The sequence below is a fragment of the Ovis canadensis genome, chromosome 25, assembly GCF_042477335.2.
Source record: "Ovis canadensis isolate MfBH-ARS-UI-01 breed Bighorn chromosome 25, ARS-UI_OviCan_v2, whole genome shotgun sequence".
Taxonomy (NCBI): domain Eukaryota; kingdom Metazoa; phylum Chordata; class Mammalia; order Artiodactyla; family Bovidae; genus Ovis; species Ovis canadensis.
In genome coordinates this window covers 57,816,168-57,835,290 of record NC_091269.1, presented here as the reverse complement: position 1 = coordinate 57,835,290, position 19,123 = coordinate 57,816,168, and the positions used below count along the sequence as shown (strand labels likewise).

Sequence of the window (19,123 nt, the reverse complement as noted above, 5' to 3'; positions counted from 1 at the left end):
AGTGTTAGGACTTATTGTTTAGGAAATAGGAATTGATGAGGAAATTTTAGTTAACATAGTCTATGTTTGATTTTATTTAAGATAAAATAAACATCAGCACAATGGAGGAGGGCTGGAAGACAGTGTAATGAGATCAGCGGAAAGGCTGTTGCAATAGCCTGGGACAGAGATGCTGCTGCCCTGAGCTGGGCAGTGGGCTAGAAGCAGAGGATGGTATGGACAAGCATGAAGAGGTGGAGCCCTTCTCACAGCTGAGCTAAAACCCTAGACAGACAGGGCCTTATCCCAAGTGCTTCTTCCTGCCTCCGCTCCCATGACAGATTATAATCCCATGGAAAGACAGATGAAGTCTGATCAATGCCAAGCAGAGCCTCAATCTAGGTGCTTGTCCAAGCCAGAGCAGCACAGGGAGGAGATGCCCTTCACCAGTGCCGAGGAAGTTAGGCAGCAGGTGTCAGGAATTCAAGTCCTGGTGCAGAGCAGAATATCCGGTCCCTGGAACTGACATGTCATCATTGCTTCCATCGTAACTCTGTAAATCACAAGGGAGTAAAGGGGACCTTCATCACACCACCCAATCCAGGGCATGCAACAGACCACACAGGGTTAGCAGCCCCAATGCCTGGGCTAAACGCTTCTGGGGATGAGATGCAGGCTGCCCAAATCCATAGCATGAGCCCTCTAAGTCCAGTATCACAGGGTCCAAAGAATGTAAGGAGTCAACACCTCAACTCTGTTTGTCTGAGTTTGTCTTTTCACTTTGACCAGCGTCTGCAACCAGCTGCAGGAGCTGATCCTGAGTCCCAGGGCTGTTTCCTGAGACTCAGTGGAGAGAGAGCCACCAGGTTTCCTTTTCACTATGTCAGTTTCCAGAGTGCAACATCTTTGATGTCTTTGCAGAGGGCTTAGGATAGATCTTAACTTTGCTCTTCACGGAAATGCCCCACAGTTGAATTAGTGGTGCCTCTGGGGAGAGCCTCAGAGTATATGGCCGTGCTTTAACTAAACGATCCTTATCGCTGCCAGGCATCCTGTTATTTAGGGTGAAGTGGGTATCACATCCAAAGTGACAGCAGGGGTTTCTAGGTTCCTTTAAACTGGTTCTAGAATCACAAAGCTCATTCTGATGTCTCTACTGTAGGCTTCGGGGTTCTAGCATCTTCCAGGCAGAGCAGCCCCACAGATTCTGAAAGTGTGGCCTCATAGTCAAGGCTCAGTGTGCCCTAACCTTGCTGAAGATATCGGGGCTATGAGAAATGCTGGGAGAGTAGAAGTGTCCTTAAATGATGCTATTGATGCCTTCTTTAGGGCGCCTGGTGACTTTTCCACAGAGGGGTAATACTTTTTGCTCAGCCTAACTAGGGGTCTTGTGGATTTTCTCTGATAAAGGGTAAGATGCTTTCTGTGACAATCTGAATTTTAACCCCTTGCTACTGAACTGGTGGTCCATGGATCAGCAGCAGCAGCACCTGGGAGCTTGTTAGACAGGAATAATCTCAGGTCCCAGGATCAGAAAGTGCATGTAAAGCCCCTGGGCGATTTGTCTGCATATTACAGTTTGAAGATCACTGCTTTCATCTTCAGCAGTGGTCCAGGCTGTGCCTTAGAATCTTCCGGGAGCTAAATGATCCATATCCAATCCACTACTGACCAATTAAATCAGAGTCTCTATGGGTGGGACCCAGGCTTTAGGATGTTTTAAAAGCCCTCTTAAGAGATTCTAATGTGCAGCTAAGTCAGAGCCCCCGTGACCTGGAAGAGTAGAGGTTTTCAACCAGGATCACTGGGAAAGCATTAACTTTTCTCATGTCCAAGCACTAAGATCCTGGTTATGTTGGCTCTAGATGGGGCCAATATCTATATTATTTACATCTCACCAATTAATGATTGAAAATCACTGATCAGACAAAGGGTTTATCATTGTTGCTCAGGCTCTGCAGGGATGCAGGGAAGGGAAGCAGTCTCTAGGGCATCTGTGTCTGCAGGTGTTTCTGAGCCAGGATAGCATCTTCTTGACCATCTTAAGGTGCCTGACAGAGATGGGATGTATCTGTTAGATCCTACAGGCTTGGGAGGATGTGCAGACCTAAGGCATGTGTATTCTTGACTTCTATCTACCTCTCAGGGAAAATTACAAAGTTTGCGGTAAGACAGTGAGCTCTTGGTCCTAATTGCAGTTGGCATCAGGGTGCAACACAAGCTTTAAACCTGGGTGTTTGTTACTTGCTTCACTGTTAAACTTCATCTTTTTCTGGTGAAGCAACTGATCTCAAGGACCACTGGCCTGGGCAAGTCAAAGGAGCATTAAAGAAAGAGGGCACTTTGTGGGAGGCACGATGATATGGCCTCAATGGGTGGACAGAATAAAATTGGACATAAATGTTTATTCAGTAAACAAGTTCCTACAAATTGATTTCATTTCAAGCATGTGTTAAGTCTTCAAGATCCAGGTGAGCTGATGGAGGAGGTGGCGCTCTATCTGTCTTTATTCTTTCTAAGGTTGTGAGATGGCTCTGGGTCTCCGGGAGACTTCTAGGGCTGCTGTCTACGTAGCTGTCTGACTCCGGAGCCCACTTTAGCAGTTGATTCCTAATGTCTGCACAGGTGCCCATCTGCCCTTCACGTTCCCTTTTTCCTTCACAGCTGGCGACGTGGGACTCGGAGAAGGGCCTGAATGGCAGCCTGCAGGAAAGGCCCATGGGCAGCCGCCTCCAAGGACTGACCCTCAAAGTGGTGACTGTCTTGGTAGGATCCTGGGCATATGGGGGAGGTCTGCCATTCAGGCTTTGAGTCAGGGGCTTTGCTCTGTTTGGCTTAATGCTGAGTTTGGAGACAAGGGGATCTTAAGTAGTGGCTTGAGCTTTCATAGGCTTTTCACTCAAAGAATTCTGTGAACAGTGAAGGAAGAGCAAGAGTGGAGATTCTGCTCCAGGGCCTCTGAGACCCTCCAGGGCAGGTCCCTGGGCTGCTCTAGAGAAGGACCACTCCTCCAGAACCAGGGCTGAACCCCAGAGCGGGGACAATAGCTCTACTTGTTTTTGGATGTCGGATCTTAACCTACTGGTTGTCCTTAGGAGGTTTTTGCTGCTAGCTAGAGTCCCCAGAAAGATGCTGGGAAGACATCCTTCTAGAATCCAGCACCACTGATAAGCCCACGTGACACAAAGTTTACAATGAAGACCGTTGGTTGCAATTTCTCTGCATGGTTGTCCTGGAACCACAGACTTGGACATCTTCCAGTTATCTTAAAAGCATCTTCCTTCCCATTTCTTCCTTCAACTTTTTAGGACTGGAGGAGACATTTTAGATTTATCTCTTATTAGCTGGGAAGACAGGCACTGCCATTCCTGCAGTCCCCATATGCACATCATGAATAAGCATTGTACCTTATCCCCCCTTCCCCAAATTAAATTAATGAAATGAGGTCTCTGGGGCTGTTGCCATAAGGCCCCTTCTTTTTCAGTTTCATGGATCATGGCGGGGAAGGCTGAGGTGTTTTCCAGATGACCATGTGCCCTACAGGAGCACGTGTGACGCAGCGCAGATGTGTTCATGTGCCCGTGGCCTGCCTTTGCACTTTTGGAGTGAGGTTTAATCTGCCATGTGGTATGACCTTGTCTTGGGACTCGGCATCCATTTTTCTAGTCCAGTCTGATAGATGTAATAGTCTTCTCTCAACCCGGTTCACAGAGCTCTGTGGTCATTTATTATCCCAGATGAGAGGTATTCACATTTCTTATGTGTATCCTAAAGAATTCCTGCATTTCCAAAGGGCAGGGTCCTGAATGTCACAGATGAAGGCGTGAAAACAAGCCATGTTATCCTAGGAGAATGGGATGCTGAGCTGAGTCTGAAATGACAGAGGACAAGTAAATCCGTTCCTCCTTCAGTATGCTGGTTGGAGGGATTTTCCTGTGCACTGTATCCTGAGTGTCTATAAACCACTTTAGAAAAGGTCAGAGAGGTTCAGACTCCAGGCCTAAATTGGGCGAATACAGTGCGTGTGTCCACAAACGTTCTGAAATTATGGTTCATCACATTGGTCTCTCCAATAAGACCCTGGGAAGATGTGTGTTAATGAACCAGTGATTTAGTTGAAGAACGTTCATTCTGTTGTCCTCAGGAAGAACCTTTTGTGATGGTGGCTGAGAACATTCTTGGACAGCCCAAGCGCTACAAAGGGTTCTCCATCGATGTCCTGGATGCACTGGCCAAGGCTCTGGGCTTCAAATACGAGATTTACCAGGCCCCTGATGGCAGGTACGGTCACCAGCTCCATAACACCTCCTGGAACGGGATGATCGGGGAGCTCATCAGCAAGGTAGGTCCCAAAAGCAGATCCATGGGGAGGGGCCCCCTTGTCTGCCCCTGGGGTGATGTCTTAATTGGGCCCATTATGAAGCTGGAACCTCAGGACCAGCTAGACAGATCATAGTCACCCTTCTCCATGCGATAAGGACCTCTTCCTCCACCTCCACCCTCCTCCCTGCTGTATCATTCTTGCTTTTATTTTCCTATTCCCAGGCACTCTGGGTTTTCCTTCTGTGTCCATTGCTATCATTCCTTTGAAACACCCCTTGTGCCTGTTCTATAATCCACCCTTCATGAAATCCACCCCCACATTTGAGCTGCCATAGGAGCCCAGTGCTCATGGGGACAGGGATGGGGAAGACGGGTGCATGCTTATTCTCTTCTTCACGGCCCACAGAACTGGGCGGGGTGTCTTGTGTGTGTCCACATGCATGTATGTGTGTGAATGAGTGTATAGGCATGTCTGCATTGCTATGGATAAGTGAAATCACATTCCCCAGTGCCTCAGATCAATTTCAAATCTTTACTCTTCTTCTTTCCTGTAGAACCTGGGTCCCTGTGGCATGAGGCCAATTCACTGGGTCCCCCTCCTTCCCCTGCCAGCCTGTGGCCTCTGGGTTATTTACTGACAGCCGTTTACATTGGTGGGTCTGCTCAAGCCCTCCCTCACCATCAATCTGGACATTTCTGACATCCCTACGGATAACCCTGGGCTTCCGGTGCTTTGACCGTTCATCTCCAGTGGGCTTGGAGTACCTGTCCCCGTGCATCCTGTTAGCATCTTACATGTCACTGTCCCACTCCATGACTATACCCTGTCATCCTTCTGACTCTGGCATTTTATCTTAGAACACAAGTCCTTTTCTTTATAAACCCATAAAGGCAGACAGGATACCTGTGTTCTCTCCAGGTTCTCCTAGGCTGTCATTTTTTTCCAGTAGCGTGCATTCTAATCCTGTTAATGACAAGAAATTGCTCATTAAATCAGCTTAATATAAAAAAGGAGGTATAAACAAAAGCCAAACCCGTAACAACTTTATTTTATTTTATTTTTCCATAACAACTTTATTGTGGAATAATTTATATATACTCTATACCCATTTCAGATGCTGTATCATTCATGATTTCTAGGAAGTTTAGTGAGCTGTGCGACCATCACCATGTCTAATTTTGCAATACTTCCATCACCCCAGTGAGATCCGTCATGCTCATCTACGACTAATCCCGTTCCAGCCCAGCCCGAGGCAAACCATAATCTACTTTCTAAGTCAATAGATTTGCTTTTGCAAATATGTACTATAAAAGCAGTCATACCACACCAGGCTTTTGTCTCTGACCCTTTTCACTTGGCACATGTATTTGAGGTTCATTCTTCTCTAGGATTTCTGTGCCTTTCTGGTGTGGCATCCTTTCCCGCCTGGCATGCCCTCTGTGGTTGTCCAGATAAACCCCTGTTCGCTTCATCTTTTGTGATTCTCCTAAATTATTTTTGATTTCTTGTTACCTTGAAACCTTGACTTGGTTCTGTTACCTACCTTCTGACTCTGACATCCAGGTTGCTGTATGCAATTAGAGGAGGAAACCACAAGTTTGTCCAGATAGATGCATCAACAATGTGTGGCCTTCCACCTCAGCTGGGCCTTCAGGACAGCCGCAGTTCCTTAACATGGCCTTTACTGGGTCCCTTAGCAACATTCCTTAGAAACTGTTGCAAAATTGTATCTTTCTCCTCAAGCAACCTAAGAATCTCCTATCTTAAACTAGAAAAAAGAAGTGCTCCTCTATTAAGGAAAGAAATGAAGACATCTGAACGTGAGAGTCTACTTCAACTTCCTATAAAGATCACATCTGCAGACATGCGCTCTCACCTCCAGTTTCAGAGTGGGGAGTGTCTTTCCTCCTATCACAGCTCACCCCTCACTGGGGTCACCAGTCACCTCCCTGGCGCCTTCTCTGGACCTGGTTTCATACGTTAGTTTCCCTCCATCTTATGTTGTTAACCTATCCTGATCCCCTAGATTTCCTTCTCAGTCCTTACATATTCTCCAAGCATAAACAGAACAAACGCACACACACACCTCCCTGGATCTTGGGTTTCTGAGAAGAGAAGCAGAATGAGAAATGCGCGTGTGGCAAGTGGGAGCGCTGACATGGTTGCCCCCAGCAGTTTCTCTCTTTATTCTCGGTATGTTAGATTTCAGCTTGGCAATCAGCATATCTGCCCCTCCAGCCTGCGTATTGGACCTGATAAAGTTCTTCTATGTAGTGTTCCCCAGTTTGAATATGTAGTTTGGATAAGCTGTCACAACTGGTCATTCTAAAATAAACCTGGTTCTGACAGGCCTCCTACTTAGAGAGCCAAGAGAGAGATGATCACTGTGCAATTTTAATGCTCTTATGCCAGCATCAACTCAGGCGTAAGGATCTTAGTCTCCACCAGTCTTGGCAGCTTTAACCTCACAATCTAGTTTCACCTTAATGGGGTCTTTGTCTATTTTTAAATTAAGCTCATCTTGGAAAGCAAACATCTTGGGAGGTACTTTTGAGGTCACAGCAGAGGATGTCCTAGGGGCCCCTTCACTGCATGGCTTTACTGAAGGAAGAATCAACCATATGTCTGAGAAGCCATGAGTTAAGGGAAGTGGAAGAAGGAAGATGATCCCGTTTTTCTTGGAATATGCTACTCTCCGGCATAGAGCCTGCATATAAAGCAACTTAGGACTGATACTCTAATGAGATTCAAGGTAGTTGTACACTCTCCATATAACTTCAAAAGTATTTTAGAGAAGAGATGTATCTGTGTGGGCTGATGGAGTTTGGAGAGGTTTGATGGAATAATGGAGTGTCCCTGTGGTCTTGAAGTATAGGAAGGATGAAGACAAGTCCAGAAGATAGAAGACACGGTGGGGAGAAGGGTGGGCAGTAAGATGGAGATACCAGTAAAAGGAAAGAGGTAGCTCACTAAGGGAATCATTAAGAAATTGAAGAAAACCTACAATTCACACAGAAATGAAAATGGTGATAGACTCTTTCTTCCAGAAGTGGTTTCCAAGAGTTTTTAGGGTTTGGGGGAGACATGTGTAAGGTAAGGTGGTACTGGCAATAAATCCTGATGCTGGATTTTCCTTACAATGTTCAAAGTCATGAGGCGTCAACACTCGAAGCCTTTTCCTCTGAACAACCCAAAGGGCAGTGGACAGGCCTTGGGCGAAGGTAGAACCCAGCAGTAATGTGAGGACTGCCTTCTGACCAGATGGGTTTGCCTTGCAGAGAGCAGATCTGGCCATCTCCGCCATCACCATCACCCCGGAGAGGGAGAGCGTCGTGGACTTCAGCAAGCGGTACCTGGACTACTCGGTGGGAATCCTCATTAAGAAGCCCGAGGAGAAAATCAGCATCTTCTCCCTCTTTGCTCCGTTTGATTTTGCCGTGTGGGCTTGCATTGCGGCAGCCATCCCCGTGGTTGGTGTGCTGATATTCGTGTTGAACCGGATTCAGGCTGTGAGGGCTCAGAGTGCAGCCCAGCCCCGACCATCTGCTTCCGCCACCTTGCACAGTGCCATCTGGATTGTCTACGGAGCCTTTGTACAGCAAGGTACCTTCCTGGTTTCTCCATGCTGGAGTAACCCCAAGGTCCTGGAGGGACTTGTCTACTGACAACATTCTAGATTCATGTTCCCAAAGTCATTTAAAATGCAATTTTATTTAACTTCTAAGATGGTCCTAATATCATGCTGTACTCCAAGTATTCAGATAGAAAGTAAATTAAATGATTAAAAAAAAGAAAGAACTTCGGGTCCTGATTTTCCTCTTTAGATAAAATTAACTTCTAGTTCTGCTTTGCACTTTCCTCCCCTCCCACATTAGATTGATTGTTATGCAGACGGGGTTGTCAAATGAAACTATCTTCCTTAAATGTGAAGTCTTCATGGGCTAAAAAATCACAATTGTTTTGCAGTCATCTAAGCAATACTCCAGCCATTCTTGAGATTCAGTCTCCTATCTCAGAGAAATCTTGATAGCAGTTGGGAAGTTACAGTTTTGATGGGAAACAGCAAAGTTGCAAAGTTCCTAATGTGAGTCCTGGACTTATCTGCACTACAGCAAATTAGGTATTATCTGCTCGAGAGGTTATGTAATAATAGTCAGCAAGGAGCTTTTTTCTGCTACTGCCTGAGACACTGAGGAGGAACGATTGACCTCAAAGAGGCAGCTTTGGACTATAAGTCATATACGATGATTTCTGAAAATCATAGAAAAAAGTCATCTAGTGAGGGCCAAATGTTAATAAAAGTGATATGGTGCATCTCATTTCTGAGGCTTAAAAGACAGCTAGAGAACCCTCTAGGTAGAAGGTAATTTTACATTTACAGAATTCCTGAGACTGTTTCATGTGAATTTAAAACAGATAGGGACCTTACATAGGGTTGCAACCCTGGAAATTCTCAACACAGTGAGGAGAACCTTCTAAGGGGAAGAGTTTGATATTCAGAACTCTACTGTTGGCGTTTTCAGAAACATCCTATCACTAAAAATGCCAAGCCTAGTTGTGCTGTATTTTGTGACCCTCCACCCCTTTCTGAGGTTGGTGGTCCTAGGATTTTATTTTCAGAACTGTCAGAGTCCACCCTAACCAGCTGGCGGTCACTTTCTTGATCCTCAGCTCATCACCAGGGGAGGTTCCCTATGGCTGGCTGCAGGGCAGAGAACTTCTGGGGACAGGAGTGAGAGCAGAAACCCCGGACCAATCCCCTTTGCCTGTCTCTTGCAGGTGGAGAGTCCTCAGTGAACTCCATGGCCATGAGAATCGTGATGGGCAGCTGGTGGCTCTTCACTCTGATCGTGTGTTCCTCCTACACAGCCAATCTCGCTGCCTTCCTCACAGTGTCCCGGATGGACAACCCCATAAGGTAAGGTCCATTACTCCTTCCAGAAGGCTGTAAAGAGAGAACACAAGCCTGGCCATGGTGGCCTGCTGTCATGGAGGCAGGGAAGGACTCCTCCGGATCTGCAATTTGATGGCAGTGATCTTTAATGCATGAGGAACTTCACTCCTGTTGTATTTTATTTTATGTGCAATTAAATACATGGATAAATTCCCTGACTAGTATTTCTTTGAACATTTAAATTCTACCTGTAACTAATAAGTCAAAAAATTAAAAATCAGCAAGTGAAATGTCCTCAGACATTTCAATATTGATTACAAACTCATTTAATCAAAATTTTATAAACATTTCATTAAAACCACACATCTAATATATTTCTCCAATTCTCCAATCTTCAAACATCTAAAAAATATTTTTTAAAACATGCCAGTTATTGTAGTGACTAGAAAATGTATTTCACTTCCAGTTATAAAATTATAAAATTATTGAAACCAAGAACTAAAAATGTTTCATTTTAACCAAAATGTTAAAAATAGGGCATAAAAGAATTAGTTCAACATAGTGAAATAACTCAGAAATGCCTTTGCTTTATAATCAGAGTCTCACATACTGTGTGAATTACAAAAGAACTTGGATAAAGTGAATGTCCGCTGGCTATGTGGTTGCTGAACTGACCAGTGGCACAGATTTAGCCCACACTTCTTGGGTGCAATATCAACCTCAGTATCACCTCTTTCTTTATCCCTGATCATGCTTTTCTGTGTCCCTGCCTTTGGTAATTTCTCTAATTCATCATACTTACTGTCATTATATCAATTCTTTTGATCCACGACCCTAGTCAGGTCATCCATACTCAACCAGCTTCTGTAGCTCCCAAGTGCCTATTTGAAAGAGGAAAGATTCCTTGATCAGGATGAAAAATTCAGAATGATATGGTGTAGTTTTAATTTTAATTGACAGTTTTATTGAGATAATTATAGATTCACTTGCAGTTATAAGTAATACTGCAGAGAGATCTCAGAATGTCTTTTAGCCAGTTTCACCCAATGGTAGCATTTTGCAAAACCAGGATATCAATTGACTGATTCTGTTGTATCAATTGACTGATTCTATTCAAATTTCTCCTCTCATGTTTGTACTCATTTCTGTGTGTGTGTGTGTGTGTGTGCATTTGATTCTATGCAGTCTTATTGTATATGTGGATTTGTGTATCCACCATCACAGTAAAGATACTAAGTATAATAATTTTGTTTCTACAAGAATTCCTTGTGTTGTTCTTTTATAACCACACCCACCTCCTTTGCACTGCTTTGCCTCTTGTCCCATTCTTAACACCTAGCAGACACTAATGTGCTCTCTATCTCTGAAATGTGTCATTTCAAACATGTATTATATAAATAGAATCACACTTTAGGATTAGCTTTTTCTTTCAGTATAATTCTCTGGAGATTCTTTCGAATTGTTGTGTGTATTAATAGTTCATTGCTTTTTGTTGCTCGGTAGAATCCAAGGTAACACAATTTATTTAACAGTCCCCCCATTAAAGGATATCTAGGTTTTTTCCAGTTTGGGGCAATTATGAATAAAGCCACTGTGCATTTGTGGGAAAGTTTGTGTGTGAACATGCATTTTCATTAACACGTAATACATATCCAAGAATGCAATTGCTGTATCTCGTGGTAATAGCATGTTGAGTTTTATAAAAAAATGGTCAAACTGCTTTCGAGAGTAACTAGCACTTTAAATTACTACTATGGATGTAGGAATGATCCAGTTTCTTTGCATCTTTGCCAGTATTTAGTGTATCAGTATCGGAGAAGGCAATGGCACCCCACTCCAGTACTCTTGCCTGGAAGATCCCATGGACGGAGGAGCCTGGTAGGCTACAGTCCATGGGGTCACTGAGTCAGACAGGACTGAACGACTTCACTTTCACTTTTCACTTTCCTGCATTGGAGAAGGAAATGGCAACCCACTGCAGTGTTCTTGCCTAGAGAATCCCAGGGAGGGGGGAGCCTGGTGGGCTGCTGTCTCTGGGGTCGCACAGAGTCAGGCACGCCTGAAGCGCCTCAGCAGCAGCAGCAGCAGCAGCAGCAGCAGCAGTGTGTCCGTATATTTTTACTTTACCTTCTGGTAGTCATGGTGTGATAGTGCATTGTGGCTTTTTGCTTCCGTAATGACTAATTATTACCTTTTCATGTGCTTATAGCTATATTTTCTTTGATGAAATATATCTTTATGTATTTTGCCCATTTTCTCACTGGATTGTTTATTAATGTTGAATTTTGAAAGTTCTTTATATACTTTAGATACTCGTTCCTTGCCAGATGTATGGTTTGCAAATATTTCCCCCTGCTCTGAAGTTTGTTTTTCAACTTCTTAACAAAGTCTTTCACAAAGAAAAGTTTTTTTTATTTTTATGAGGTTCAATTTATAAATTTATTCTTTCGTGAATCATGCTTTTGGTGTTAGGTCTAACTCTGCCAGGTCCTAGACCCTGAATATAATCTTGGATATTTTGTTTGTTTTTCTGAAAGTTTTGTCATTTTCTGTTTTGTAAATTTGGATGTGAAGTTTCCATTTTTAAAATTCATTTGTGGAGTAAGACATTGAGCAGGAATCATAAACAGTTGGATGTGACCTGAATTTACTTTGCAAGCTTGTTGGGGGTTTTGGCAGCTTAGTATGCTGAATATTTAACTTTGAATGACTTTGGTGATGGTAACACTCTTCAGGTTGCCTCTGGTCCCACTGTCCTCTACTTTATTACATATGCCAGCTTCACACTTTAACATATTCACTTTTCACCATCAAATCATACAAGTTAGTATCCTGTGACATAGAAGACCTGGTTGACTCTTGCGGAGATAGCAAGACCTACACATCCATGCTATTCATTGTGTGGTACCCAGGCCAATATTGCTGGCATAAGACACTCAGTCCTTACCTCAGATCTTATGGACCAGAATTTGTATTTAAGTAGGTCTCTAAGTGATTTTTATTCACATTAAAGTTTGGACAGCTCTGCCAACAATTAGAAAAAAATTGATCTGTGAATCCTCATAGCCTGAAGCGATTGGCTGCAACCAACAAATGCATTTTAATAGAGCTATCCATCAGTTCCTGCCTTCAGGGTACCACAGACTGGAAAAGGTGGCGCATATTAAGGGTACTCAAGAAAAAGAATATGAGACTTACTCCACATGCCATAAGTTACAGGTATCTGACTAGACTTCCTATCATTAACAGCTATAAACTGGAAACATCTGCTGTTTACAGCATTTTTAACATAAACACAGGCAGATTGCCAAGTTCAGACTTAAATAGAAGAAAGTGGGGAAAACCTCTAGACCATTCAGGTATGACCTAAATCAAATCCCTTATGACTATACAGTGGAAGTGAGAAATAGATTTAAGGGACTAGATCTGATAGACAGAGTGCCTGATGAACTACGGACGGAGGTTCATGACATTGTACAGGAGACAGGGATCAAGACCATCCCCATGGAGAAGAAATGCAAAAAAGCAAAATGGCTGTCTGAGGAAGCCTTACAAATAGCTGTGGAAAGAAGAGAAGTGAAAAGCAAAGGAGAAAAAGAAAGATATACCCATTTGAATGCAGAGGTCCAAAGAATAGCAAAGAGAGATAAGAAGGCCTTCCTCAGCAATCAATGCAAAGAAATAGAGGAAAACAACAGAATGGGAAATACTAGAGATCTCTTCAAGAAAATCAGAGATACCAAGGGAATATTTCATGCAAAGATGGGCTTGATAAAGGACAGAAATGGTCTGGACCTAACAGAAGCAAAAGATATTAAGAAGAGGTGGCAAGAATACACAGAAGAACTAACTATACAAAGAAGATCTTCACGACCCAGACAATCACGATGGTGTGATCACTCACCTAGAGCCAGACATCCTGGAATGTAAAGTCAAGTGGGCCTTAGAAAGCATCACTATGAACAAAGCTAGTGGAGGTGATAGAATTCCAGTTGAGCTATTTCAAATCCTGAAAGATGATGCTGTGAAAGTGCTGCACCCAATGAGTCAGCAAATTTGGAAAACTCAGCAGTGGCCACAGGACTGCAAAAGGTCAGTTTTCATTCCAATCCCAAAGAAAGGCAATGCCAAAGAATGCTCACACTACCACACAATTGCACTTATCTCACATGCTAGTAAAGTAATGCTCAAAATTCTCCAAGCAAGGTTTCAGTAATATGTGAACGGTGAATTTCCAGATGTTCAAGCTGGTTTTAGAAAAGGCAGAGGAACCAGAGATCAAATTACCAACATCTGCTGGATCATCAAAAAAGCAAAAGAGTTCCAGAAAAACATCTATTTCTGCTTTATTGACTATGCCAAAGCTTTTGACTGTGTGGATCATAATAAACTATGGAAAATTCTGAAAGAGATGGGAATACCAGACCACCTGACCTGCCTCTTGAGAAACCCATATGCAGGTCAGGAAGCAACAGTTAGAACTGCACATGGAACAACAGACTGGTTCCAAATAGGAAAAGGACTACGTCAAGGCTGTATACTATCACCCTGCTTATTTAACTTATATGCAGAGTACATGATGAGAAACGCTGGGCTGGAAGAAGCACAAGCTGGAATCAAGATTGCTGGGAGAAATATCAATAACCTCAGATATGTAGATGACATCATCCTTATGGCAGACAGTGAAGAGGAACTAAAAAGCCTCTTGATGAAAGTGAAAGAGGAAAGTGAAAAGTTGGCTTAAAGCTCAGCATTCAGAAGACTAAGATCATGGCATCTGGTCCCATCACTTCATGGGAAATAGATGGGGAAACAGTGGAAACAGTGGCTGACTTTATTTTGGGGGGCTCCAAAATCACTGCAGATGGTGATTGCAGCCATGAAATTAAAAGACTCCTTGGACAGAAAGTTATGACCAACCTAGACAGCATATTGAAAAGCAGAGACATTACTTTGTCAACAAAGGTCCGTTTAGTCAAGGCTATGGTTTTTCCAGTAGTTATGTATGGATGTGAGAGGTGGACTATAAAGAATATTGAGCCCTGAAGAACTGATGCTTTTGAATTGCAGTGTTAGAGAAGACTCCTGAGAGTCCCTTGGACTGCAAGGAGATCCAACCAGTCCATACTAAAGGAGATCAGTCCTGGGTGTTCATTGGAAGGACTGATGTTGAAGCTGAAACCCCAATACTTTGGCCAACTGATGCAAAGTGCTGACTTATTTGAAAAGACCCTGATGTTGGGAAAGATTGAGGGCCGGAGGAGAACGGGACGACAAAGGATGAGATGGTTAGATGGCATCACCAACTCAATGGATGTGAGTTTAGATACACTCTGGGAGTTGGTGATGGACAGGGAGGCCTGGTGTGCTGTGGTTCATGGGGTCGCAAAGAGTCGGACATGACGGAGCGACTGAACTGCACTGCAGAGATTGAGAAAGAAGGAAAAGATATACCATGCAAATTGTAAGTGTAAGAGACCGTCTCAATATTAGACAAATTAGACTTTTTGCCTTACAGTATTATAGGGGATTACATAGCGATAAAGAGCAATTCCAAGTATGTTTACACCACATAACAAACATCCAAGTTTATGATATAAAATTTGATAAGTCTTTCCCCCCTTTGCTGGATCACTGGCCCGTCTTCACATTTCACCCCAGATGACTGTAGGTGTCCACATCAGAACGATACAGAGTTACTAGCTTTTTCTGAGGAAATGCTGTTCGAATATCTCCTAACTTTTGTAGTTATTTGTTTTATATTTCTCAATTATTGTATCAGATCCAAAGCTCTATCATTATACAAAATGATTTTTTTAATGACAAATATAATAGGACAAATAGAAACATCTAATATAGTCCAAATTTTAATTTCATTCTCTTAGAAAATAAGCAAATAAGCAAAATAAGCAAAAAGCTTAGCAAATAAGAAAAAAAAAAACACCTTCTAAGGCTGTATGCTACGCTGTGCTTAGTCCGTCAGTCGCGCCCGTCGGTTGCATGTCAGTCAGTTGTCACCCCCGTGGACTGTAGCCTGCCAGGCTCCTATGTCCATGGGGATGCTCCAGGCAAGACTGGAGCTGGAGCATGTTGCCATGCCCTCCTCCAGAGGATCTTCCCAACCCAGGGAGCAAATCCAGGTCTCCCCCATTGCAGGCGGACTTTTTACCATCTGTGCCACCAGGGAAACCCTAATAAGATTATGAAGATCTAAATAACGCTATCAACCCACGTGACATAATTGACATTTAGAGAACACTATACCCAACAGTCGGAGAAGCCAATGGCACCCCACTCAGTGCTCTCGTCTGGAAAACCCCACGGACGGGGGAGCCTGATGGGCTGCCGTCTATGGGGTCGCTGAGTGAGACATGACTGAGCGACTTCACTTTCACTTTTCACTTTCCTGCATTGGAGAAGGAAATGGCAACCCACTCCAGTGTTCTTGCCTGGAGAATCCCAGGGATGGGGGTAGCCTGATGGGCTGCCATCTATGGGGTCGCACAGAGTCGGACACAACTGAAGCGACTTAGCAGCAGCAGCAGCATACCCAACAGCTGCAGAACACACATCTTTTTCAAGTATGCATTCACCAAGATACAGCATTCATTGGGCCATAGAGTTAAATCTCAGTCGCAGTCCATTTCAAAATCTGACGAAGTATGTTCTAGCACTAAAATTAAGGTAAAATAGAAGTCAATTTAAAAAAACTAGAAAATTCCCAATAAAATTTAAATAGCATTATTCTAAACCTATGGATCAAAGAAGAAAATCATAAAAGAAATGTAGAAACATACTTCTAAGTAAGTGATAATAAAAATACAATATATCAAAATGTGTGGAATGCAGGTAAAACAATGCTTAAAGAAATGTTTATAGCCTTAAATGCCTAATAAGGACCCAAAAAAATGCTTAAATTTGAGATTCTTAGTTTCCCTCTCAAAAAAAGATTAAAAAAATAAGAACAGGCTAAACTCAAAGAAACTTTAAAGAAAGACATAGAGTATGTTTAACAACATAGAAAATTAGCAAAGTCTTAATTTGATTTGGTTGTTTGATAAGTTTAATAAAGTTAATAAACCTCGAGCAAGACTATTCAAGAAAAATTAGAGAAACCTGAAAGTATTAATATCAGGATTGAAAGTGGGATTTCACCATGGATCTTTTAAATATTAAGTGAATAATAAGATGATATTATGAACACCTTGGCCCCAATAAATTTAATAGCTTAATGAAATGGATACATTTGTTTAAAAACAGTTTATGAAAACTGATTTAAAAAGAAAATATGAATATTGATAAATCTATTAAAGATATTAGATTTGTAATCCTCACTACGAATGAAATTCCAGGCCCAGATGGCATCGCTGGTGAGTTCTAGCCAACACTCAATTAAATAACACTAATTGTGAACTCTTTCGGAAGATAGAGGAGAAAATGTTTTTTAATTCATTTAACAAAACTGATATAATTCTGATACCAAAAGCCAAAAAAGATATTACAAGAAAAGAAAGTCACTGCCCAATATCCCCTATGAACTTAGATGTAAACATCCTCACCAAAATGGTAGCACATTGAATCTACAAATATATAAACAGGATAATACATCATATTCCACTGTAGTTTTATCCTTGGGATATAACTTGTTTCAGTATTTGAGAACCAATTAATGTGATTCGCCACATTAAAAAAAATCAAGGACAAAAATCACATATGTTATCACCTCAAATGATACAGAAAATAATCTGGCAAAATTAAATTCCCGTTCATGATTAATGAATAAATATATAAAAAGAAATTTCCATACCCTGATAACTGGCACAAACAGATAACTGACTACTAGCAACAGATTTAATGATGCCTTTTCCCTAACAATATTTCAGGCCCTTGTGTGACCAACAAGCACTAAAAGAAATGAGGTTGTATAGACTTGAGAAGGGTCTTCCCTGGTGCCTCAGACAGTAAAGAATCTACCTGCAATGCAGAAGACCTGGGTTCGATCCCTGGGTCGGAAAGATCCCCTAGAGAAAGGAATGCAACCCACTCCAGTATTCCTGTCTGGAGAATCCCATGAACAGAGGAACCTGGTTGGCCACAATCCTTGGGGTTATAAAGAGTTGGACATGACTGGACCACTGACACTTTCACAGACTTGAGAAATTCCACCGTCTATTTTCTGAAGACATGATCATCTTTGTGAAAAATCCTAACAATCTTTTAATAAAATTGTCTAATAAGTAAATCTTCATAAGTTGCCAAAAACAAAATCCCTATATAAAAACAAATTATGTTTTTACATACTAGTAAACCAACAATTGGAAGACAAATTTTTTAAAAAATTACAATATCCCCAAAGGTATAAAGTTCATAGGAATATTTTTTAAAGTGTATAAATATTAAACTCTTAACAGAAAATTTAGTGGAAAATGTCATCAAGAAAAATTAAAAATCTAAATAAGTGGAAAGATATCCAATATTCATGGATTTGAATTCTCAATATTGCTGAGACGGCAAATCTTCCTAATTGAGCTACAGGTTGAATACAATATCTATTAAAACTCCAGCAGACTGCAGAAAATAGAACTGGAAAAGGTGACTGAGGAACAGAATTTGGAAAAAGAACAAAGTTGGACGACTGCTACTACGTGATTTCTGACTTCCTGAAAAGCTGCAGGGGCATTCTGCATGTCCTCTGTCTAACTGGATTTAATCTTTTTTCTCAGTGCTCTTGCTTTCCTGGCTTCACAGTGCTCCTCGAAGATTGCAGTTAATTTTCTGCTCCATGGCCTTCACTGAGCTAGTTATTTTTGGAATGCTCCCCTATGCTTTTGACCTAGCCAGCACTGACTCATCTGTCAAGTCTCTACTCAAATGTCACCTCCTCATAGTGGCCCTTCCTGGATACTCCTCAAATTACATCACCCTTTTCTGTTTTTCTCTTTCATATACTTCAGTACTTTTCTTTCTTTCTTTCTTTTTTAGTACTTTTCTTTCTTAGCAATTGTCATGTATAAATGAGTTTATGTGTTTTCTGTTTGTTACCATGCATCCATCTTTCTAGATCATAAATTCCTTGGATCTGGATACTGAGTTTGTTCCCCATTGTATAACCAACCCTTGGCACAGTGTCTGGCACAGGTCAGCTGCCATAACAAAGTATCATAGACCGGGTGACCTAAACAATAGGGATTTATTTCTCGTAGCTCTGCTCCTGCTGCTGAGTTGCTTCAGTTGTGTCTGACTCTGTGCGACCCCATAGACGGCAGCCCACCAGGTTCCCCCGTCCCTGGGATTTTCCAGGCAAGAACACTGGAGTGGGTTGCCATTTCCTTCTCCAGTGCATGAAAGTGAAAAGTGAAAAGTTAAAGTGAAGTCAGTCGTGTCCAACTCTTAGCGACCCCATGGACTGTAGACTGCCAGGTTCCTCTGTCCATGGGATTCTCCAGGCAAGAATACTGGAGTGGATTACCATTTCCTTCTTCAGAGGATCCTCCCAACCCAGGGACTGAAACTGGGTCTTCTTTGTTGCAGGCAGATTCTTTACCATCTGAGCTACAGACACACCTCCAAATATCATCACATCAGAGATGAGGGATTCAACAGGTGAATTTGAGGGGAGAGCAAGCATTCAGTCCATAGCATTAACTATGCATGCCTAATATATGGTAAATGGCTGAATTAATTTTTGAAGGAAAATTTGTTCTTTTTGTTAATATATAGAGAATGGGGAACTTTGAGTAGGATGAGTCAAGATATAGAGGTTAGCTCAGCAACAAAATGTCCCTTCCTGGTGTCAAACCTATCTGAAGTTGAGTGAACACCCTTGGGAGACGATGAACTGCACATCCCTAGAAGTGTGTCTGCAGTTGCTGGAGATGAGGAATGTCACTCCTAAACTCTGATGTAATATGTTCTGCGCTCCCTGC

General features: G+C 42.3%; 1 protein-coding gene across 1 annotated transcript in view; it reads left to right on the top strand.

Moving 5' to 3' along the window:
- Positions 1-19,123, top strand: part of GRID1 (glutamate ionotropic receptor delta type subunit 1) — a 686,487-nt gene that overhangs the window by 561,459 nt on the left and 105,905 nt on the right. The window contains exons 9-12 of the mRNA XM_069572268.1: positions 2,644-2,745; positions 4,124-4,321; positions 7,582-7,906; positions 9,083-9,221. Coding sequence (XP_069428369.1) covers positions 2,644-2,745; positions 4,124-4,321; positions 7,582-7,906; positions 9,083-9,221 — 764 coding nt within the window. The remainder of the gene's footprint in view (positions 1-2,643; positions 2,746-4,123; positions 4,322-7,581; positions 7,907-9,082; positions 9,222-19,123) is intronic.